General features: G+C 39.8%; 1 protein-coding gene across 2 annotated transcripts in view; it reads left to right on the plus strand.

The window, feature by feature from the left end:
* Positions 1–11,001: 11,001 nt before the first annotated feature.
* Positions 11,002–18,621, plus strand: part of LOC111874155 (anaphase-promoting complex subunit 1) — a 59,137-nt gene continuing 51,517 nt past the window's right edge. Inside the window, exons 1-6 of one of the 2 annotated variants that reach the window (XM_023869401.2) lie at positions 11,002–11,338; positions 11,691–11,828; positions 12,006–12,246; positions 15,820–15,914; positions 17,512–17,695; positions 18,185–18,315. In XM_023869401.2, the coding sequence (XP_023725169.1) occupies positions 11,315–11,338; positions 11,691–11,828; positions 12,006–12,246; positions 15,820–15,914; positions 17,512–17,695; positions 18,185–18,315 (813 nt within the window). In that variant the 5' untranslated portion in view covers positions 11,002–11,314. Of the gene's footprint in view, positions 11,339–11,690; positions 11,829–12,005; positions 12,247–15,819; positions 15,915–17,511; positions 17,696–18,184; positions 18,316–18,621 lie in introns of those variants that run through there. The other variant, XM_023869402.1, reaches the window with a different exon arrangement.

The raw sequence follows: 18,621 nt of genomic DNA on the forward strand, positions 1-18,621 counted from the left end.
GTTATAGGGATAGTTTTACCTTACCGCTACACCAGCCCCCTCCCATTGTCTTGAGAAGACGTGGAAATGGCGCCGAAGTAATATATATGTTGGATATTTTGCATCGTTTTTGTGAAAAGGCACGTTGTGGAAGCTGGCGCAGGCAGAAAGTCTGAAATCTGTCCTGTTCTGTCTTGTCCGGTAATAGGAATGTAACTGACGGATCAGAGTTACTTTCACACTTTTACCCGATGACTGACCGGGCAGTCTGGTGTGGCGGCAATGCTGTAGACTTGTATCTGGAACTTATTTTACCGTGGTTTCCCTCAGACCATGAGGCAAGTGCCGGGATAGTACCTCGATTAGGCAGCGACCGTTTCCTTCCAAATCCTTTCCAATTCATTAACCATCCTACAGTTAGAGGCTATACGTACAATCTCACGTGGCGATGTCATAAAATAAATAATAATATAGGAGTAGTAACTTCTGGGTTGTAACGCCGTGTAGTTCGGGGGAACCTTTATAAGAACATATCGCCTCCATCTTCAGTGTTGAAGACTATTATTATTTTTATTATTATTGCTAGTGGGATGGGACTAAGTCCCTTGTACTGCGGCCACTTCTGGCCTATTGTACAAGCCCCAGATGATTGGTGAGGGTGATTACGGAGTAATTGGTGGAATGAAGATTGGCAGGGGAAACCGAAGTACTCGGAGAAAACCCGCCCCAGCGCCACTTTGTCCACCACAAATCTCACTTGACCAGACCTGGGATCGAACCCGGGCCGCCGCGATGGGAAGCCAGCGACTAACCGCTTGAGCTATGGCGCTGTTGAAGAGTAAGCCAAGCAAGAAACTAGCAGAAGCAGTCGGCAAACTGAGTCAAACCACGAAAGAATCTGATGACGGAAGCGAAAGCCGTCGTACGGTAATCGATGTACCATCCCAGTATTGTCTGGAAGGAATGATACGATTTTCAATAAATATAGTGATATGTTTTCTCGAATCGATATGCTTTATTAATATTTCTAGTATGATGAATTTAAAAAATATAACCATATTCAAGGAGAATCTGCAGTTGAGAAACTCTTCCGCAAGATTCCGTTTCTGCAGTGAGAAAACAAGAACCGGTCCTGCAGGACTAGACTCGCGGGGCAATGCCTGATGTTTTGTTGGAATGCGGTTCTATTTATAGCACAGAGAAAGTACGTGATGATTCTTTGATTCAGGGGCATCTCGTTGTATAATTCACCGGAAGTGGTGCATATTTAGGTCCGTACAGGGTGTCACATGGCACTATTTGCCACTATGCAGAATAACCACATCATGCGTTCGAAAGCAGAGCATTGGTGGATGAGTGTGGATTCGGGTCACAGGAGCCATACACGATCTCTCACTGAACATGCCATTAACACATGAGACATGTAAATGCCAGTCCTTTATTTTTTTTTCAGCTGAAGCATTTTAGTTCAGAATGTACCAACGAATCCCCAAATCAGCAAAGAAGCAGACGACTAAATGAATTTAAGGGGCCGGACGTTCTTGTACACTTCATGAGAGAGAGAAAAAGAAAATTGCGAATAATGAATTATAAACGGTACAGAAGTGGTAATTTAAGATGCTATCCGGGCATTTGCCTGGGAGGGACTGGCGAAAACGGAAAAGAAAATCGCAGGATTGTGTCGGATTTAAGATTTTCACGAGGTGACTATGGAATGTGATGCCGTGTAGCCTGGTATAAATTTCTTTTTCATGCTCCTATTGGGTACTTTCTGAACTTTTCCAGACCCGTGTCTGAACCGTATTTTCAAAGCGCGGCTCATTCTGTTTGCTTCTTTTCGGTTGCTTGGCTTATTCTTCATTCCTGAAGATGTAGGTAGTATGTTTCTCCGAAACGGCACATCACAGAACATACAGTAATAGTTTTGTTTCAGGATAGCTGGTGCTCTTGTCGAGATGTGAAACTGCGTACCTTTTGAACGCAACGCTGCTGATTTGCATCCTGTTTCTGGTGTTTGCAAATAAAAGCGGACGGTGTTTTCCTGCACAACAAATAGAAGTCAGAAGTCAGAAACGATGCTGCTTCAGATCCACTTTCTCGGTGGATTTAAAATGAACACTTCTGTTCATATTTGACATTACTGGAAACAAAGGTACACAAGGATTTACTCTTAATTAGAACCGACTTTTGGACCTGCAGATTTAATATAGAATTATCCTCTTTAGGCCAGCGTCATGATTTAGGGGTGACTATAGACAGGGTTTGGATTGGTGAATGGATTTATTAACCACTTATACACACCACTCGGAATTACAAGTAATTAACAGCGCAATCGCTAATCTCCACAGCACTTGCTGAACCGTTTCTAGCATGCTGCATCTTCTGTAGCCGTTCCCTGGCAACGGCTCCTAACAGTAGAGGTTCTTCAGCTTCACGCCCTCAGGTTCTATCTTCACAGCCTCCCATGCAGAACTCAACTCTCGAGTGAAAACTACCTAAATCTCGGACTGGCAGTCATTTCACACCAACCTTCTAATCTTCCCTTTACAGGCAGACTTTCAATTACTTACTCTTAACTAACTGTCAACTGACACCTAACTGGATCGCCCCCAGTTGTCTTCAAGATCTTCAAGATAACTCCTCGGCACAGACCACATAGAAAACATCCCCGTTTTCATTGTTGTAGTCCAACTGTTGCAGCTACTTAGCAGCGGGTTGCATAAAACCGTTTCCAATAGTAACTCTCTTGTCGTAGAGGTGTGCTTACTGTGCCGTTGCATAGCAACGGCTGTTGTATCGTTTGTATCGTTGTTTGTTTCGAGGTCTTTGCCTAGCAACGGGTCTGTATGCTACAATATTTTATCCCTGAGAATTTCATAATTCTATAAAGCAGAGTTTGGGAAATAATATTTTAATTTGTATCAAATCGCAAACGTGATCAGAGATGCGTAAGATGGCTTGGGTCACTACAGAATGTTTCCGGTTCAGCCTGGACGCGATTAAACCATCCGTAATATTGGTGGCCAGCTCAGTCCGTCTAGAAACCATATTGGTAGAGGGTGAAGTCAGCGCTGTCCGCCTCGAAACAGCATCGGCCGACGTGTTTGCCGTGCGCGTTGGTGATTTAGTTTGCGAATACTGTTCCACTAGAAGAGGCATGTCCAACTTCATATAGGTTGTGATCGACTTTTTAGTGTCAAAACTGCAGGTGATCTACCACCCCCTCCTATCGTCGTACCTCGCTTTATGCAAAAATATTGGTAAAAATAACACGACACATGATGTTTGTTGTAAAAGCAACTAGTAACTGGGCTGTCTATGATGTCTGTAGGTTCATCCAGTTGGAGGGAGAAAGCAACACAATTGGAAACATCTTTCAACAACTGTTCAGTTATGTTCCCACAATCATTTCTGTTCGCCGCACAATACTGTTTCTTGATAATTAAAGATCTTGAATAGTAGCTATGATCTCTTTCTTATTTTATATTACAAATGAATTTACATGCTTTTCACTAACATTTCCTTATAAGCCTATGAGATCGACCAAAAATCGTCCCACGATCGACGCGTTGGACATGCCTGCACTAGAAAAATATCCCTGGCGGCATTCGCATGCATCGATGTTTGATCTTGAATATGTGACAAGCGCTACATTTCTCGACCCGATTTAGGAGTTTCTATTTCAAATGCAGGCGGGACCAGGGATCACTAGATAGAGGTTTAATTGTAGTAAATTTATTTCGAACATAGATGTAGAAGGATGTATACAAGGCGAGTCTGATAACATTTCTGTATGACGGTAAGTTTTTCACATTAACTTGACAAATATGGACGTAAAATGTTGTGCAAGGGCTTTGACTAATCGCAGTATTTCTAACAACTGAGCTTAACTGGACGATGTAACTGAATCTTGGATTCAGGAAAGTACAGAAACGAGCAGACGTAAGCGTGACACGATTGTTGGAAACAGGACTGGAAGATGCAATGTTCTGGACACATGGAAATTCCAACAGTTGCCAGTGTTAATTCGCAAACAGTCGTACCTTGGACTTGAGAATTAATGCGTTCCGGAAAACTGGTCGTAGGTCGACGTATATGTTGAGTTCATTATAACACGGGAAGTACAGAGTTACATCTTGGGACTCACGGCTCAAACAAAATTGCCAATATTTTAATCCATTTTGAATTGTTTGTGATTTTAATCCATTTTTACGCTTAAATACTCTTGTATTTATTATAAATCAATAAAAGAATATCAAACAGCATTAAATATTTGAACTAAGAATATCAAACAATTTTACCACAGATCGATTAGAGTTACAATTTGAGCCCGTCACAGCATTTACGGACTTTATAAACAATTAACATTTTATGAAATCTGATCTCTCAAACACCTCGTCGAGTTCATATATTTGTTTGGACAGTAACTCCTCCATTTTTATCCGACAGGAGAATTCTGGTTATGGGAGATTCTGGATGGGTCGCTTGTCAAAGGGCACCAGAAAAGTGTCGCTGGGGTCTTGCAATTTCTGAAGAAACCGCCCAAGGTCCGAAATTTAGACTTTTGAGTCATTAAGTTAAAAAAAAATTGGAGCTGAAATCTAATGAGCGTCAATTTAATGAGATCATAAGCAAGGAAATACGTAACTCGGAAATTCTTATGTTGAAATACAACTGTATTTTTCTGCCTTTGTGGATTAGGCTCTCTTGCTCTGTTCAATTTCAGAACTGTCTTCTCAAATATGTCTGAACTTTATACACAGTTGGTAGGTATCCTTGGACGGGGGATCGGCCCAACGCAGGCAAGGCCTCTGCATACAAAGGACAACAGTATATTTTTTCGATTAATTGGGGTACGGTGAGACTTCCGAGTCCGTTCGGTACGTTGGCCAAGATTGAGACTACTGTACCAGCCCCGGATGACTGTGTAGTAGTCCGTGGAACGAATATTGGCAGGGGAAACCTGGGATCGAACCCGGGCCGCCGCGGTGGGAAGCCGGTGACTAACCGCCTAGGCTATGGCACGGCCATGGATAACAGTAGCAGAAAGAACACGTACATCCAAACGCTCAACGAGATTCGAACGCAAGTGTCCAAGATGTCGGAGAGATATACGTTAGGTCGCACGACAACTGGGATCGGCTACCAGTAAAATGCGGAATATAAACTTTCATGCAGTCTGAAGTATCAAATGAATGAGTGGGCAGTTCACAAACTCATCGCAATTTCCCTATTTGCTAACCTCAGGGGGAAGTTGCATGCTATTGCGCAGTCCGGTTAGGTTTCCTACTTTCCCTGTTACAGTGGAATCACGTTACAAAATAAGTGAATGGGACAATTTTGTGTTATGGTTGCCATCTCCGTCCTCGTTTAAACCACGATAGTTGCTAATGCTGGGTCGGTAAGCGGAGTGTAATAAGTACCTATGCTTCAATCGGTATTGCAGTCTGGACCTTTGTCAGACATTGTTACATATCCTGCACGCTCATTGACTTTGCATTTTCAACTTAAATGCAATTCTTATTATTTTTTTTTTATTTCTAGGGTGTCTTCGATGAGCTGAAACTGATTCCCGTCTCTCAGTGTTCAATGCGTGATTTCTTTACTTGTAGTATATTTTGGAATATATTATTTACTTAGCAACGCTTTCAACTGCTAAGATTGTACAGCGTAGAATTGCAGACCTAATGAAACATTTTATATACGATGCAGTCAGTACAGAGTCGATGATAGGAGCATTAATGTGTATCATTTGGTAGAATGAGAACTGGAAGGGGAAACTGGAGTATCGGAAGAAAATCTGCATAAGTACCACTTTGTCCACCACAAATGCCACATCACCTGGGATCGAACCCGGGCCATCGTTGTGGGAAGCCGAGGATGAATTAATAATTACTGCAAAGGAGATGGTAGCTAGCAGCTGTGGCCTATCAAGGTATGATATAGGACATTTGTCTGGAAGGGCACACAAGTCACGACAAACCGAAGGTAGAACAGCCTATATTTTTCAGAGATCTGAACCTGGCACCAACCGGATGCGAAGCTTACTTGAACAGAAATGCCGGTTTATAACCTTACGGCCATGTAACAACTGTAGATATGGGGTAAAAAAAATACATTCATAAAAGTACGGTAAATTCTTTCGAATTTCACCAGCAGCGTCTTCCTAAACCCTCATTCAGACCACGTTGACCGCCTACTTTCGAACATGGCTAAATACAATTAATGCTCATAACTTAAAACATGTCATACTGGAGATGTTAAGGATATTCAAGGATCACATTGTACCAGTTTATCTGAGGCCGTATTTAGGGGCGTGGGTGAGGGTAAAATTAAATTCCACCTTCTTCCAAACACTGGTGTTTATATGTAATTTCTTCTACCATATTTTTTTAGCGTTTAAAAAATTAGACAAATAAGAGTACAAACACTCCAAACAATAATTTAAATAAGGAAATTTAATCCCCCTCACCAGAATATAGCTCCTACATACGGCCTTAATAATTATTGAATAACAACACTGTTTGTAAGTTGTACATTATGATGTATTGTTTTCACTGATATGATGGCCAATTTTATTACTACAAAATTAAATTTAAGAGATACTTTATGATCTAGTAATACATTAACCTGATTTGAAAGCGTCGAACTCTACCAGCTAGCTATACGAGGATCCGTATCCTCTTCAGCCAGGAGCAAGATGAAGCAGTCTCGTTCTGATATTTTCCATTTCCATACACTGTAACTTTTTAATATTATATATAATTGAGAAGCGCTTCTACATCAGAAAAGAAAGACTGATCTTGATACACAACACCATTGATGGAATGTCTCCGCTATGCTTGAAGTCTCTGGCTATTAACAGCAACAAAACCCAAGCAAAATCACAGTCTGGTTTTCAGTTTACTTCTCAATGCCTGAGAAGAACCAACACAAAAACACAGCTGTCCTTATATGCACTGAAAGAATCTAAGTACTTTAAATATATATGTATCTTATGTATAATATATACTGGTATTTATATGATGAATAATTTATCCACGGTTCTTCAGTCTCCCTCAACACAGGCCTGCATCCAGCACTGACACAACGTAAAGTAGTCTTGTAATTATTTATATATCACAGTCTCTATCTTGCTGTTGCAGTCTGGAATAGTGTCAACACTTGCTTCCACCCCACATGAAGCCGGTACCGGGGTAAGACGAAGCGGCACGCTGAGGGATCGCTGCCTCACGGCTCCCGGATCGAGTCCTGGCAGGCACCCCAATCGGAGTCGTGGTCGCCATGGTTACCCGGGAGCTGCTCCGTCTCATAGATGACGGTGGTGGTTGGAGCGACTCAGGGTCCTCTTCCGCGAGTGTGCCTCAGGAGGATGTCCGCGTCGTATCCACGGTCTCGGAACCGTCAGGAATGGCGGGATCTTTGCCTCTCAAAGAACGCTTTAACTTGTCGACCAGGCGGTTGTGGAATTTGTTGAGAGAGGACTGGGACCCCGATTTTGGTGGTGACGAGGAGGTGGACTTACTAGGCGACTGCAGACTGGATTGGGAGGCACGCGAAGACGCCCTGGAATACTGGCGAGATGACATCGCCATGGGGATGGAGCGATGTGCTGGTGACCCCACAATGAAATCACTGCCCGGAGAAGTGGACAGGCTGGGTCCCTCCGACTTCGAGCACTCGGAAACCTTACGACTCCTGCAGGACTGCGGGTTCGAACATTCCGAACTGCGACGCGATCTGTTAGACTTGTAGATGTCCCAATCATTCTTCACTACAGGCATCATAAAAGCCATGGTGCAAAATTACGACCAAAACTACACTTGCCACCAAGAAAACCTTCTGCTCACTGACGAGGCGCGCCTTCCCCGCCGTTATTTTATACATTCAACTGCCTACAACTTCCAGCTAGGTCAAATGGATCAAAACCGAGAATCTCATTGGTCGCCGGCTGAAGCGCGGCCCCCTTACTAGTCAATGACGTCACACGAGAACGTAAAACTCACTACATTCCCCCATGATCCGTTGCGCAATAGGCGACAGGCGTGTACTCTACCGACAACAGCTTACACTAAAATATTTGTAGGTGGATGTTTATAATGCAACAAAACAAACCCATGTGTTGCACATGTTGACGCAGTAATAATACAAATTAATTGAAGTGTTATGTGATTTTAATAGATTCAAGCGGCAGTGACAATATGGATCCTGAATAATACAGACCGTAGTCGTTTTCCCATGTACAGCTGTTACGTTTATACACGTTTATACCATTGCTGATAAACAGAGCAAACAAAAATGTTGATTCATAACACTTGGCGTAACATTACGACATCCTTAACTATTAATAACCAGTTGATAATGTGTTCAGCATTTTACTAGATCACGGCTAGTATAATAATTGCGCAGTGTTAAAAGTATAGACCTAGTAATGAGTGTAACACAGGTCTGGCCCCCAGTTTGCGGACTATAAATGGTTTTATTAGGACATGTCACGATTTCTGTTCGTGTTTGTATATTTATTCCTAAACCAATTTATTTATGGGGCTTTAATAATTGTATGTATTATAGAAAGACCGCCTTATTTTATGTTACGACTTTTATTTGACGCCCGAATATCATGTTTGGTGTTTTGTTGCTAAAGGGATCCGGCAATCGAAAAAGTCGGGAAAAACAAAGTCCTGGAGGATCTTTAATGGAAAGTGTCCTGAAATTGAACTACAGCTAAACATGAACCCAGGATGACTAATTGATTCTAGACGTGAAAATTAATTAAGCATTCGTACTCTAGGCCTATAGAGCAAATACTACTTTTCAGTTCTCTATCAAACTGAGTTTCACACATTAGGCAAGAGGTTATTCAGCCACGTGGCTCGATGTATCAAACATAAAATAATATATACAAATCATCCAGACTTACACATCATGATGTGGTGATTATGAAAAGCTAATTAGCTGTCTCTATTTGAAGAACTAGTCATATGTACTTAGTTCTTTTATCTTCATGTGACTAAGAACCGTCACGAGTCATATAGTATGCAACAGAAAGAGCAGCTTTAAGTAAGTAAATGACTCATTTTCTTTTTTTTCTTTGGTACTACAGCCCAGTGGGCCTAGGCCTACCTCCATGAACTTCTCCGTTCACTTCGGTTTTTCTAGATCTTACACATTCGGTAGGACTCCTTGGGCGGGTGATCAGCTCGTCGCAAGGCCTCTACCTGTACACAAATACAGAAAAACGCACGCACACAAACTAAACATCCATGCCCTGAGTGGGATTCGAACCCACGATCCCGGTTTCCAAGCGAGCGAAGACAGTACATGCCCTCATTTTCTTTGCATAATTACTTTCTGCCTTGTTTGCCGCTATGTGGTCTCGATACTGACAGCGTAATGAAGTAATAAATATTAACTTCAACTTTGTGACTTTATTGGCAAGAAAACTGATGCAGATGTACACATTTAGTGTCTTCGAAATCGAACCTATAATTTTCGGCTGTAGTCAACCTCTCCCATTAAATTGTGATTAGATTCAAGAGCTCATATAGAAGTAAGGGAGTTTCAATGCCGTCAAACTAGAAACAGCATGCTATTTATTCATTCTCGATTTATGTAACGACTCTTTCAGTGACTCTAATTGTATTGCGTCGAATTATACGATGATTAGTAAATAAATAATTGGGAAAGGATGTGGAAAAGTGATAGTTTAAGGTTTACTGCCCATGATGGATATCTTAATTGATGTTTATGTGACACTACATAAACATCAATCGAGATATCCGATTTCTGGGCCGAGATTTGAACCTGGGACTTCCCGGACACAAAGCAAAAATTCTTACCTTGGATCTGAATTAGCATTGGAAATGAGGTAATAACACTCATTTTTATTTGTGTAAGAATCTTTGACGATACTCAAGCCTATTCAGAGTTTTACGTTATTTCTGTAGTGTCTGTGCTGTATGCATAGAGAATGTGATTTTCCTGTTAAATATAAATAGGTCTCATTTTATTCTTTTGAATAATCTAATTAAAGTTACGGAAAGGCGTTTAAATACTGGATACAACTCCTACATAGCTACAAATATACGAATGTGAGCAATGGTGTAGCTCTTTAAGAATATGATAGAACTCTATTTAAGAATTTGCAGAGAATTAAATTGTGTACAGAATTGGCATCTGATTACTAACTATCAAGAAATTGCAGTATTATCAGTATTTTATTTCGCTTATATGCAGCAGAAAGACGATGCACCAAAGAAATACGATTACCGCTTAAAATCATGTACGAAAATTATCACCCGAATTCTGAAAACATGGCCGAACGTTGTATGACCTATTTATTCTTGTGCTTTGTAAGTATAAATACGTGTATATGTGACCAATCATCAATAAAATATAACAGTTCGTAATGAAGCTAGGAGAACAATAAATTATGCGTATGCTTATTATTCAGTTCAGAAGCTGCTATTCATCTGCCTATCAACTAAACGGAAACACAAACACAAGGAAGGAAAAAATTACAGGATCACTGATGTTAGGCTTTCGTAAAGGTTCCCTGCTGGTGTTGATTCAGCTCTTGGATCCTTGCATCATGCGGATGTGGGAATTGTTTCCGAAGTCGAAGCTGATGATGGAAGTAGTATGTACTTCCGAAACGTCGACAACATTGCCCACACCCACGCGGTATAAAAGGTCAACAAGCTGAATAAACATCAATTGAATGGTTTATATGGAAGATAATACGATAACAGCGCCAACAGTGACCGTTTCTGAGAACGAGGTTATGCATTATATCTTTGCCATTCGCCACAAATTGTTTGTCAAGAGGTAACTTGAAATAAATGTCCTATTGCTGAGGGAGGAAAGCTAAATACTAAATATTCCACATAAATGATGATGATGATAGCTCTAAAGAACAAATTTATACATTTTACATTTGTGTGTGTTAGTAGAGTCTGCCACTGCTTAGAGAAATTAGTTCTCATTGGTATGCCTGTTTATCGAGTTTGGTTTGGTATTTCGAATTATTCAACATGCTACTAACTTGTGATCGTTGTGATAGGGACAAAACAGCGGTAAATGCGGTTGTGAGGGTTATGAGTTTCGCGAAACTGTGTTTTGTGGAGTGATGGTTCTTAAGTACTGCGAGGTGTTAGATGATAGTAGATTGTTCGTTAAAAAGAGTTAACCATGTTTTTATTCTGTTGCTGTATGTAACTGTATTGGAAGGTAGACTTCGATGTGCTGTTACGCTGTTGGGTCATGTAAATATTGGGAGTTAGTTTGTTATTGAAAACACAATTTCTCAGCAAATCTGGATGAAAAGAAGGAAGTAATGATCGCTGCCTCCGAACTCCAGGTAATACTAATGGGAAAAATGCCGTATCATGGGTTCACTCTTGTTCCTTCTCGCCTTACCACACACTAAACATAACGTCCGAACTAACTAGGGTGCTGCAGTACAGGTTTATGCATATTTCAACCCACGAAAAAGCGTATTTTGTTTCATCCTTGGATTTTCGTAATGTAACCCATAACAGATTTTGCCAGAATTTGTTTATTGTGAGAATTATCAGGATGTGTGATTTTAATATATTGCCCAGTGTACGATTATACGAGTATTTCACAGTTTATATAGTGTGTAGTTCAAAATAGAATGTATTTGTATAGATGAGCAGATGAGTATAAATAATTTGCTAATAACCATGTAGGAGTTTGTGCCGTGTGGCCGGCAGCAAATAAAACAGCATCCCGGTGAGGTGGTGTTGCCAACTACACAACCACAGCTACATCCAGAATCATTCCTCCTTCATCGTCTAAGTCAAGTGGCCATATCAGACACTTCCAAGGTATACATTATTGAATTCCCGCATATTCTCTATATTATTCTTCACAGTGTGGAAATGAAGTATATTGACATCTCTGATGCCTGTTTTGAATTCTGTAGTTTGTAGTTCTGATTTCCTCCTGATTATAGTTTGCCCAATTATTGATATATGTGATGTTGTAGTGGAGCTTTTTTGCAGGAATCAGAGTGGTGGCATATCTGTGCTAGTAAGAAGGGTGATCTTCAGTGTGAGGAGGAGTTGTATGTAAAGGGGAAGACAGCAGTCTGGAGTCGGGGGGTTGATGGCAGTCGAGTGGTGATCTGTTGCTACACATGTGAGACACCTGTCAGAAATGCTCTATGGTGCACATTCCATACTGCTGCATCAGACAAACCTGTTCTCGAATCTCATGGGTCCATATCCACAGAGGAACCTAAAGGTACCATGGAACCGAATCCAGACAATTTGTTTCCAGAAACATCAGCTTTATTCCTTTGGAGTGCAATGTTGAGTGTCGCTTGCTGTACTAGCAGAACACTGCAGTGTGTGATGTTGAGGCCAACCTTGCTTCAGCTTCAAATTAAAATGGATGACAGTGTAGAACATTGTGTATAAATGACAGAACCAGTCAAAACATGGGTGCTTTTAGAAACTCAACAAAATAAATCTTACTGTAAAATAATTATCATTTTATCACATCTACAACTGTTTACAAGCCCAGAGAACTGTGGCATCCATCTTCAGTGTAGGCCTTTGGATGGGCACTTTGTTCAGAAACGAAGTACACTCAACTCTTGATTATCTGGGATAATGGTGGGGATGGAAATCACGATCAATTGAAAACCCGGTTAAGACAAATTTTATTAAAAGTAGTACTGTAATACTGTGCCTTCATAATACTATAGGCCTACCTGTATTTAAATTTATTCAACCTCATTTTTATGTCATCTCATGGCCTATTTAATACTTTTTTTACATTACACTGAAGTATGAATTAGTTATTTCAATCACAGTGTTCATCAACATCCAACACTTTTTACGAATATTCACACTTAACACTTAAAAAAATTTAATATTGTTGTTTGGTTTTTGTGGCATTTTCCTTTTTACGGATATCTGTATGAAGCCTATGTAATATTAGCTTGTCACTTAATAAACTGTTCTCTTCACTCTCAAGGTAGTATAGTAAGGATTCCAAATGATTAATAGCAGCACCGTGTGATATTTTCTTACTAGCAGCACTGTCCACCTCTTCCTCATTCTCACTTTCTTCCCGCTCTTCTAGCTGCACCCCCACTGAACTTACGATTTCATCACTGCTTAACATTTTGAAGCCCGGCTCACACGAGTTGCAGTCAAACCACTCTCTTATATTTTCCTCATTGACTTCTTCACCACCATGAACTTGGTTAGCCAGTTTTGTCAATTCTATGGCTATCTCATTTTCACTGAATCCAGTGAATCCATGGATTTTGTCATTTTCATTAGTGATGAAAGGCATCAGTTTCTTCCATGAATTTTTTCAATTCAGATGGCTTCACTGTATCCCATGCTGTTGAAATCTCGTATATGGCATCTAACATTGAAAAAGACTTCCAGAAACACGTCAGATCATTGCCTTCATTGATGTACTTTTGTAGCAAATTTGATATGTAGATTCTCTTCATACTTGAGATAACTCCTTGATCCATTGGTTGGATAAGTGCGGTAACATTAGGAGGAGAATATTTCAGAAAAATATTTCCATCATCTGACCTCAGGAGACTTTCATTAGGATGTGAGGATGCATTGTCAATGAGGAGCACAGCTATCTCAGGTAGGCCTTGGGATTTTAGATGGTCACAAACTTGAGGCACAAATTTAAAATCAAACCATTCTTTAAATATCACTCTATTCATCCAAGTTCCTTTCTGATTAAAATAATGGATAGGCAGACTTGAAGCTACTGTTCCTTTAAAAGAGCGTGGTCTTTTCGCTTTGCCGATAACTACTCGTGTTAGTTTGTGTTCCTGTTGCATTAGAACAGCACAAGGCTGTCAATCTCTCCTTACTGGATTTGTGACCTGGAGCCTGTCTTTCATTTTGAAATGCCAAAGTTCTGGTTGGCAAGCATTTCCAACAAAGACCTGTTTCATCGTCATTATAGATTTGTTCTGACAGCAGATTTTTCACTTTTCACGAAACTATCAAAATTGGTGCAAAATTGAACTGAAGATGACAAGTCCCCTGACAAATTCTCACCTTGAATACTAATTTCTCGTATTCCATGACACTGCCTGAAATGTGTTAGCCAACCAGAAGAAGCATCAAAACTTCCTTGTAGTTCAAGTGCTTCGGAAAAAAATTTTTGCTTGTTTAGCAAAAACTGCTCCTGTTATTGTTGTTCCCTGTGCCCTTAGTTGATTGAACCAGATCAGCATTGCTTTGTCGAGATCATCATATGTTGATTTTTTCATGGTTTTTCTCTTTTTCATTCTGCTTGAATTAGAAGACGAAGCAAAGGAAATTAATTGATTCTTTTGTTTTTTCAAATCACAAACAGTTTGTTCTCCAATACCATATCGCATTGCTAATTGTTTAACTACACCTCTTTTCCCCAGCTGATTGATAATTTCAAGTTTCTGTTGAATACTTAACACAACACACTTCCTTTTACACTCTGACATTTTGCTAACGCACTTGGTGTGGTGTATCTGTCCTTGAAACTTTCCACAAATCCTTGCATTTTTTTTTTTGCTAGTGGGGTGGGACTAAGTCCCTTGTACTGCAGCCACTTCTGGCCTATTGTACCAGCCCCAGATGATAGGTGAGGGTGATTGTGGAGCAGTTGGTGGAATGAAGATTGGCAAGGGAAACCAAAGTACTCGGAGAAAACCTGCCCCAGTGCCACTTTGTCCACCACAAAGCCCACTTGCCCAATACCGGGATCGATCCCAGGCCACCACGGTGGGAAGCCAGCAACTAACTGCTTGAGCTATGGCATGGAGCAATCCTTGCATTCTTTCACCCCTACCCTAGTACATTGTGTTAGCATAACGGGACCAAAAAATGCAGAGCTTGGTTCACACTAGTGCGAAAATAGTGTTACAACTCACCATGTGAAACAAAAGTGAATGAATATTAAACAACATATAAGCCCCAAAAAAGCACTGGTAGCCCCGGTTAAGCAGCAAACCGGTTTATACGACCCCAGATAATCAAGAGTTGAGTATTCAAGGGATTAATTCTTACACTGCCAAGCCACCATTTTGGGTCGTCAAAGCTGCTGTCTTTCATCGGCAAATATTGTGTGAAAACCCCTGAAGAAGGCAAGCTGGAAGGAAAAGATTCGCTCCATATGTTTCTTTGTAGTTCAGATAAAAGGTCATCATATTTCATATACTGTCATATATATATACATATATACATATATATATATATATATATATGTATATACTAGTTTTATAAAGGTAAAAATTTTGTACACTTGCAGGGTTAACATACAGGCTTTATATTTGACACACGGGAAACTCTGTCCCATGTGACAGTGAGTGGTCAGTGCCAAAATCAGCTAGAAATTGTGAATGTCTTGAAATATACATACACAATACAAATTTCAGTGCAGCTTCCCAGGTTATTGGTTGAATCACCATTTGGTCCACGCTTTCATCTAAATTCAGTGACATGTTTCAGCCACAGAGGGCCATAGTCATATATATATGATGATTCATGTGAAGTGTTACACTGTATTATATTATTATATAGCCCAAGAGGGCTGTAAACCTAAGAAGTTTTTTGCTTACACCAATTTTTGTGCCTGTTAAAATTTAATATATAAGATGTTTCTAAAAAGCTTTTAAAATGATGTAAAATTGTTTTGCTTTCTGTTTTTTGTAGAGATGTGTATGTATTTCATGGATGCCTGCTTATATGGTTATATGTGTTCTGCTTGTTTCTGTGTATGTCCAAACTTGTATACAATTAATGTAACACATGTGAGAAGACCATTAAGTCTGATACTTGTAATTTTCAGGCACTCCCATGTCATGTGTCTGTATAGTTGACTCACATAATCTGAAAGTATATACCAGTGAGGGTGGAGATTATGTTTCATCTTTGCAGTTCCAGGTAATCAGGGTGTTTTAGTGCTTAATATAAGATAGGAATTTCAATGACAAGACTGAAGTACATACTAAATATATTTCTGTGCAGTGTGAATGATTTTGTTGAATGATCTTTTATATGTTATAAGGGATGGATGGAATGTTATCTATAATTTATAATTGTACAACCAAATAATTGTTCAAATGTTCTCATATTCAACGAAATACAGTACAACTTAAATACTGAGTATCACTATATAGCCTGTGACAATATGTCTAATATAGTAACAGCTTCAATGCTGACTCGTATTCTCAAAACGTGATGAATGGGGTGTTTTCTCAGACAAAATTTAGGCACAAGATGAGAGCATAATTTGTGTCAGCATTATAATATTCTAGGCATTGTGAAGTGATTTGTTAAACTTCCACACATGTATGTGGTATGTCCATCAGTCACCATCTTTTTTTTTATTAATTTATGTTTATTGAAATATTACTTTGTTAAATGTTTTGGACATTTAGACCATCATAAGGCATTTCATAAACAGTAATATGTGCCACTGTTCATTATTGAAATGCTTGCACCATGGATCCATTGCTGCTGGTCTTACCATGTAAAGTACAAAACAGTACATATAAATACATATACATACAAATTATATAGAGTAAAAAGGTCATGGAGGCCCATAGTGTTGTGAGATGTTGAGGGTCCCACATTATCGAGACAGTTGGCCCACAGATGGCGGTAAGGTTGTCAGCCTTATGCACTGGCCGACCTTTACCCCCCAGGAATATTCCTGGTATTCATTTCTGTTAGAGCCTGAGTCGACCCCAGGGTTACAGTGCGGCTGGAAGAATTAGCTCAATTGAAAAAATGCACTTCACCGGGACTTGAACCTGCGACCTTCCAGCTTGTAGCATAGTGCCTTAACCAACTATTCTACCACGTGCTCCCGATACATATAGAGTACAGCGTTTAAATGTATTAAAATTATTTATCAATAATTAGTAAAATTCTTAAAGTACTATTTTTTTTTGTTAAAATTGTTTTGTTTTATATAGAATTTGGGAGGGGGATGGAAAGTATACAATAAGTTTTAAATTTTCTTTTTATTATTGTTATTAACATAGGTGTACCTTGTTGTCATGGTCACTTGTATGTTTCTACTGGATAAGAAAGGCTATTTTGTAGATAGGGGTGTTTTTGCATTGTTATGGATATGTGCCTGTTATCTTGCTGGGCAGTATTATTTTGATATTGTGTGGCTGGTTCTTTGATTATGTTCTTGTTTTGTTGGTTTTTATCATAATGTTGGTTTTTCAGTGTTGTTTATTGATTTCCTTGTTTGGGTCTGATTTTCTCCTTCTCCTGTTGTGTAGTGTTGTTGAGGATGAGTTCATCCTCCAGGCATTTGCTAGGATACTGCCTTAAATTAGTCTGTAACAACTTCCATATCATACCCAATACATTATTCGCTATCATCCAATCATTTTTGACACTCTGTAGTCTGAATTACTGACAGCACTGTTAAATAAACTACAAATAAATGCCTCATAACCCAGGAAATCACAGCATGAAGCATAACATGGTTCATCTGAGGCTTTTAAATATATCTGTGCAGGTGGGCAATGTGTGGAGCACCAAGTTTGGCATCATGTTTGAGCGAGACATGGAAAGAATGCAAAAGGTTACCAGCAGCTCTGTGTCTGAAATGCACAGTACTGTCGGAAATTTCCCACAGCTGCCCACTGTTTTTGCATTACTTCATCCATTGGATGAAGTTTCCCCAGTGCTGGCCAAGCATGGTAAGTGTGGCGTGTGAAACTGATGTTTTCTTCTTATGTGCAGGCAGTTTTCATCATAAGGCATAGAGTTAATTTGTGCCTATAGAGCTGAGTAAGAAAGCCTGGTTTATACAGCTCACCTACGAGTACATCTCAATGATCTTGAAATCAAAGAAATCTGCAGTCCTCTGTTTACCCAGGGGTAAAGCAGCTGGGGCGTGAAGCTAACCACTCCCCTCCAGATAGTGCTGAGGTCAAGACAAAATGGATCTATACATCCACTTCCCCATATGCCTTCATGGCATAGTGCTTAAGTAGTTAAGCACAGAGACAACTTCACCTTTCTTTCCTTTATAATTTTGAGAGAAGCCCATGACATAAGTAAGACACTGATAGTATTCCTACATTCTCACAATGTATCTGTCACTAGGAGATTATAATAAGTCTTGGATGTAATTTATGGTTGTTTACCTTATCACATATTGTTTTTGTTTGAAAATTAAATTTCAGGAGGATTGTCCTACATGTCAGACCCATGCCAAAAGATTGTCTTCACCAGTGAGGAACCTTCTATATGTATGCTGTATGACACCAGAACAGGCCTTCACAGTGTCTGGAAGGTTCGCAAGGCACTACCTGAGGTATGTGCATATCAAGTAACCTAAGAATGAGATTTACTGTTTGTCTTGGCAAAATATTATGACATGAGAGAGAAATAATGTTTTATTAGGCTGCTATGCATCATTATCTTCAAGGAACTAAAAAAGTGTTAATTTTCATGGTTTTTGAGGGTGTTTGAGAACAGGGTGTTGAGGAGAATAGTTAGACTGAAGAGAGATGAAGTGATGGGAGGTTGGAGAAAACTGCATAATGAGGAGCTTCATAACTTGTACATTTCACCAAGTATAATTAGAATGATCAAGTCAAGCAGAATGAGATGGGCATGT

The sequence above is a fragment of the Cryptotermes secundus genome, unplaced genomic scaffold, assembly GCF_002891405.2.
Source record: "Cryptotermes secundus unplaced genomic scaffold, Csec_1.0 scaffold26, whole genome shotgun sequence".
Lineage (NCBI taxonomy): Eukaryota > Metazoa > Arthropoda > Insecta > Blattodea > Kalotermitidae > Cryptotermes > Cryptotermes secundus.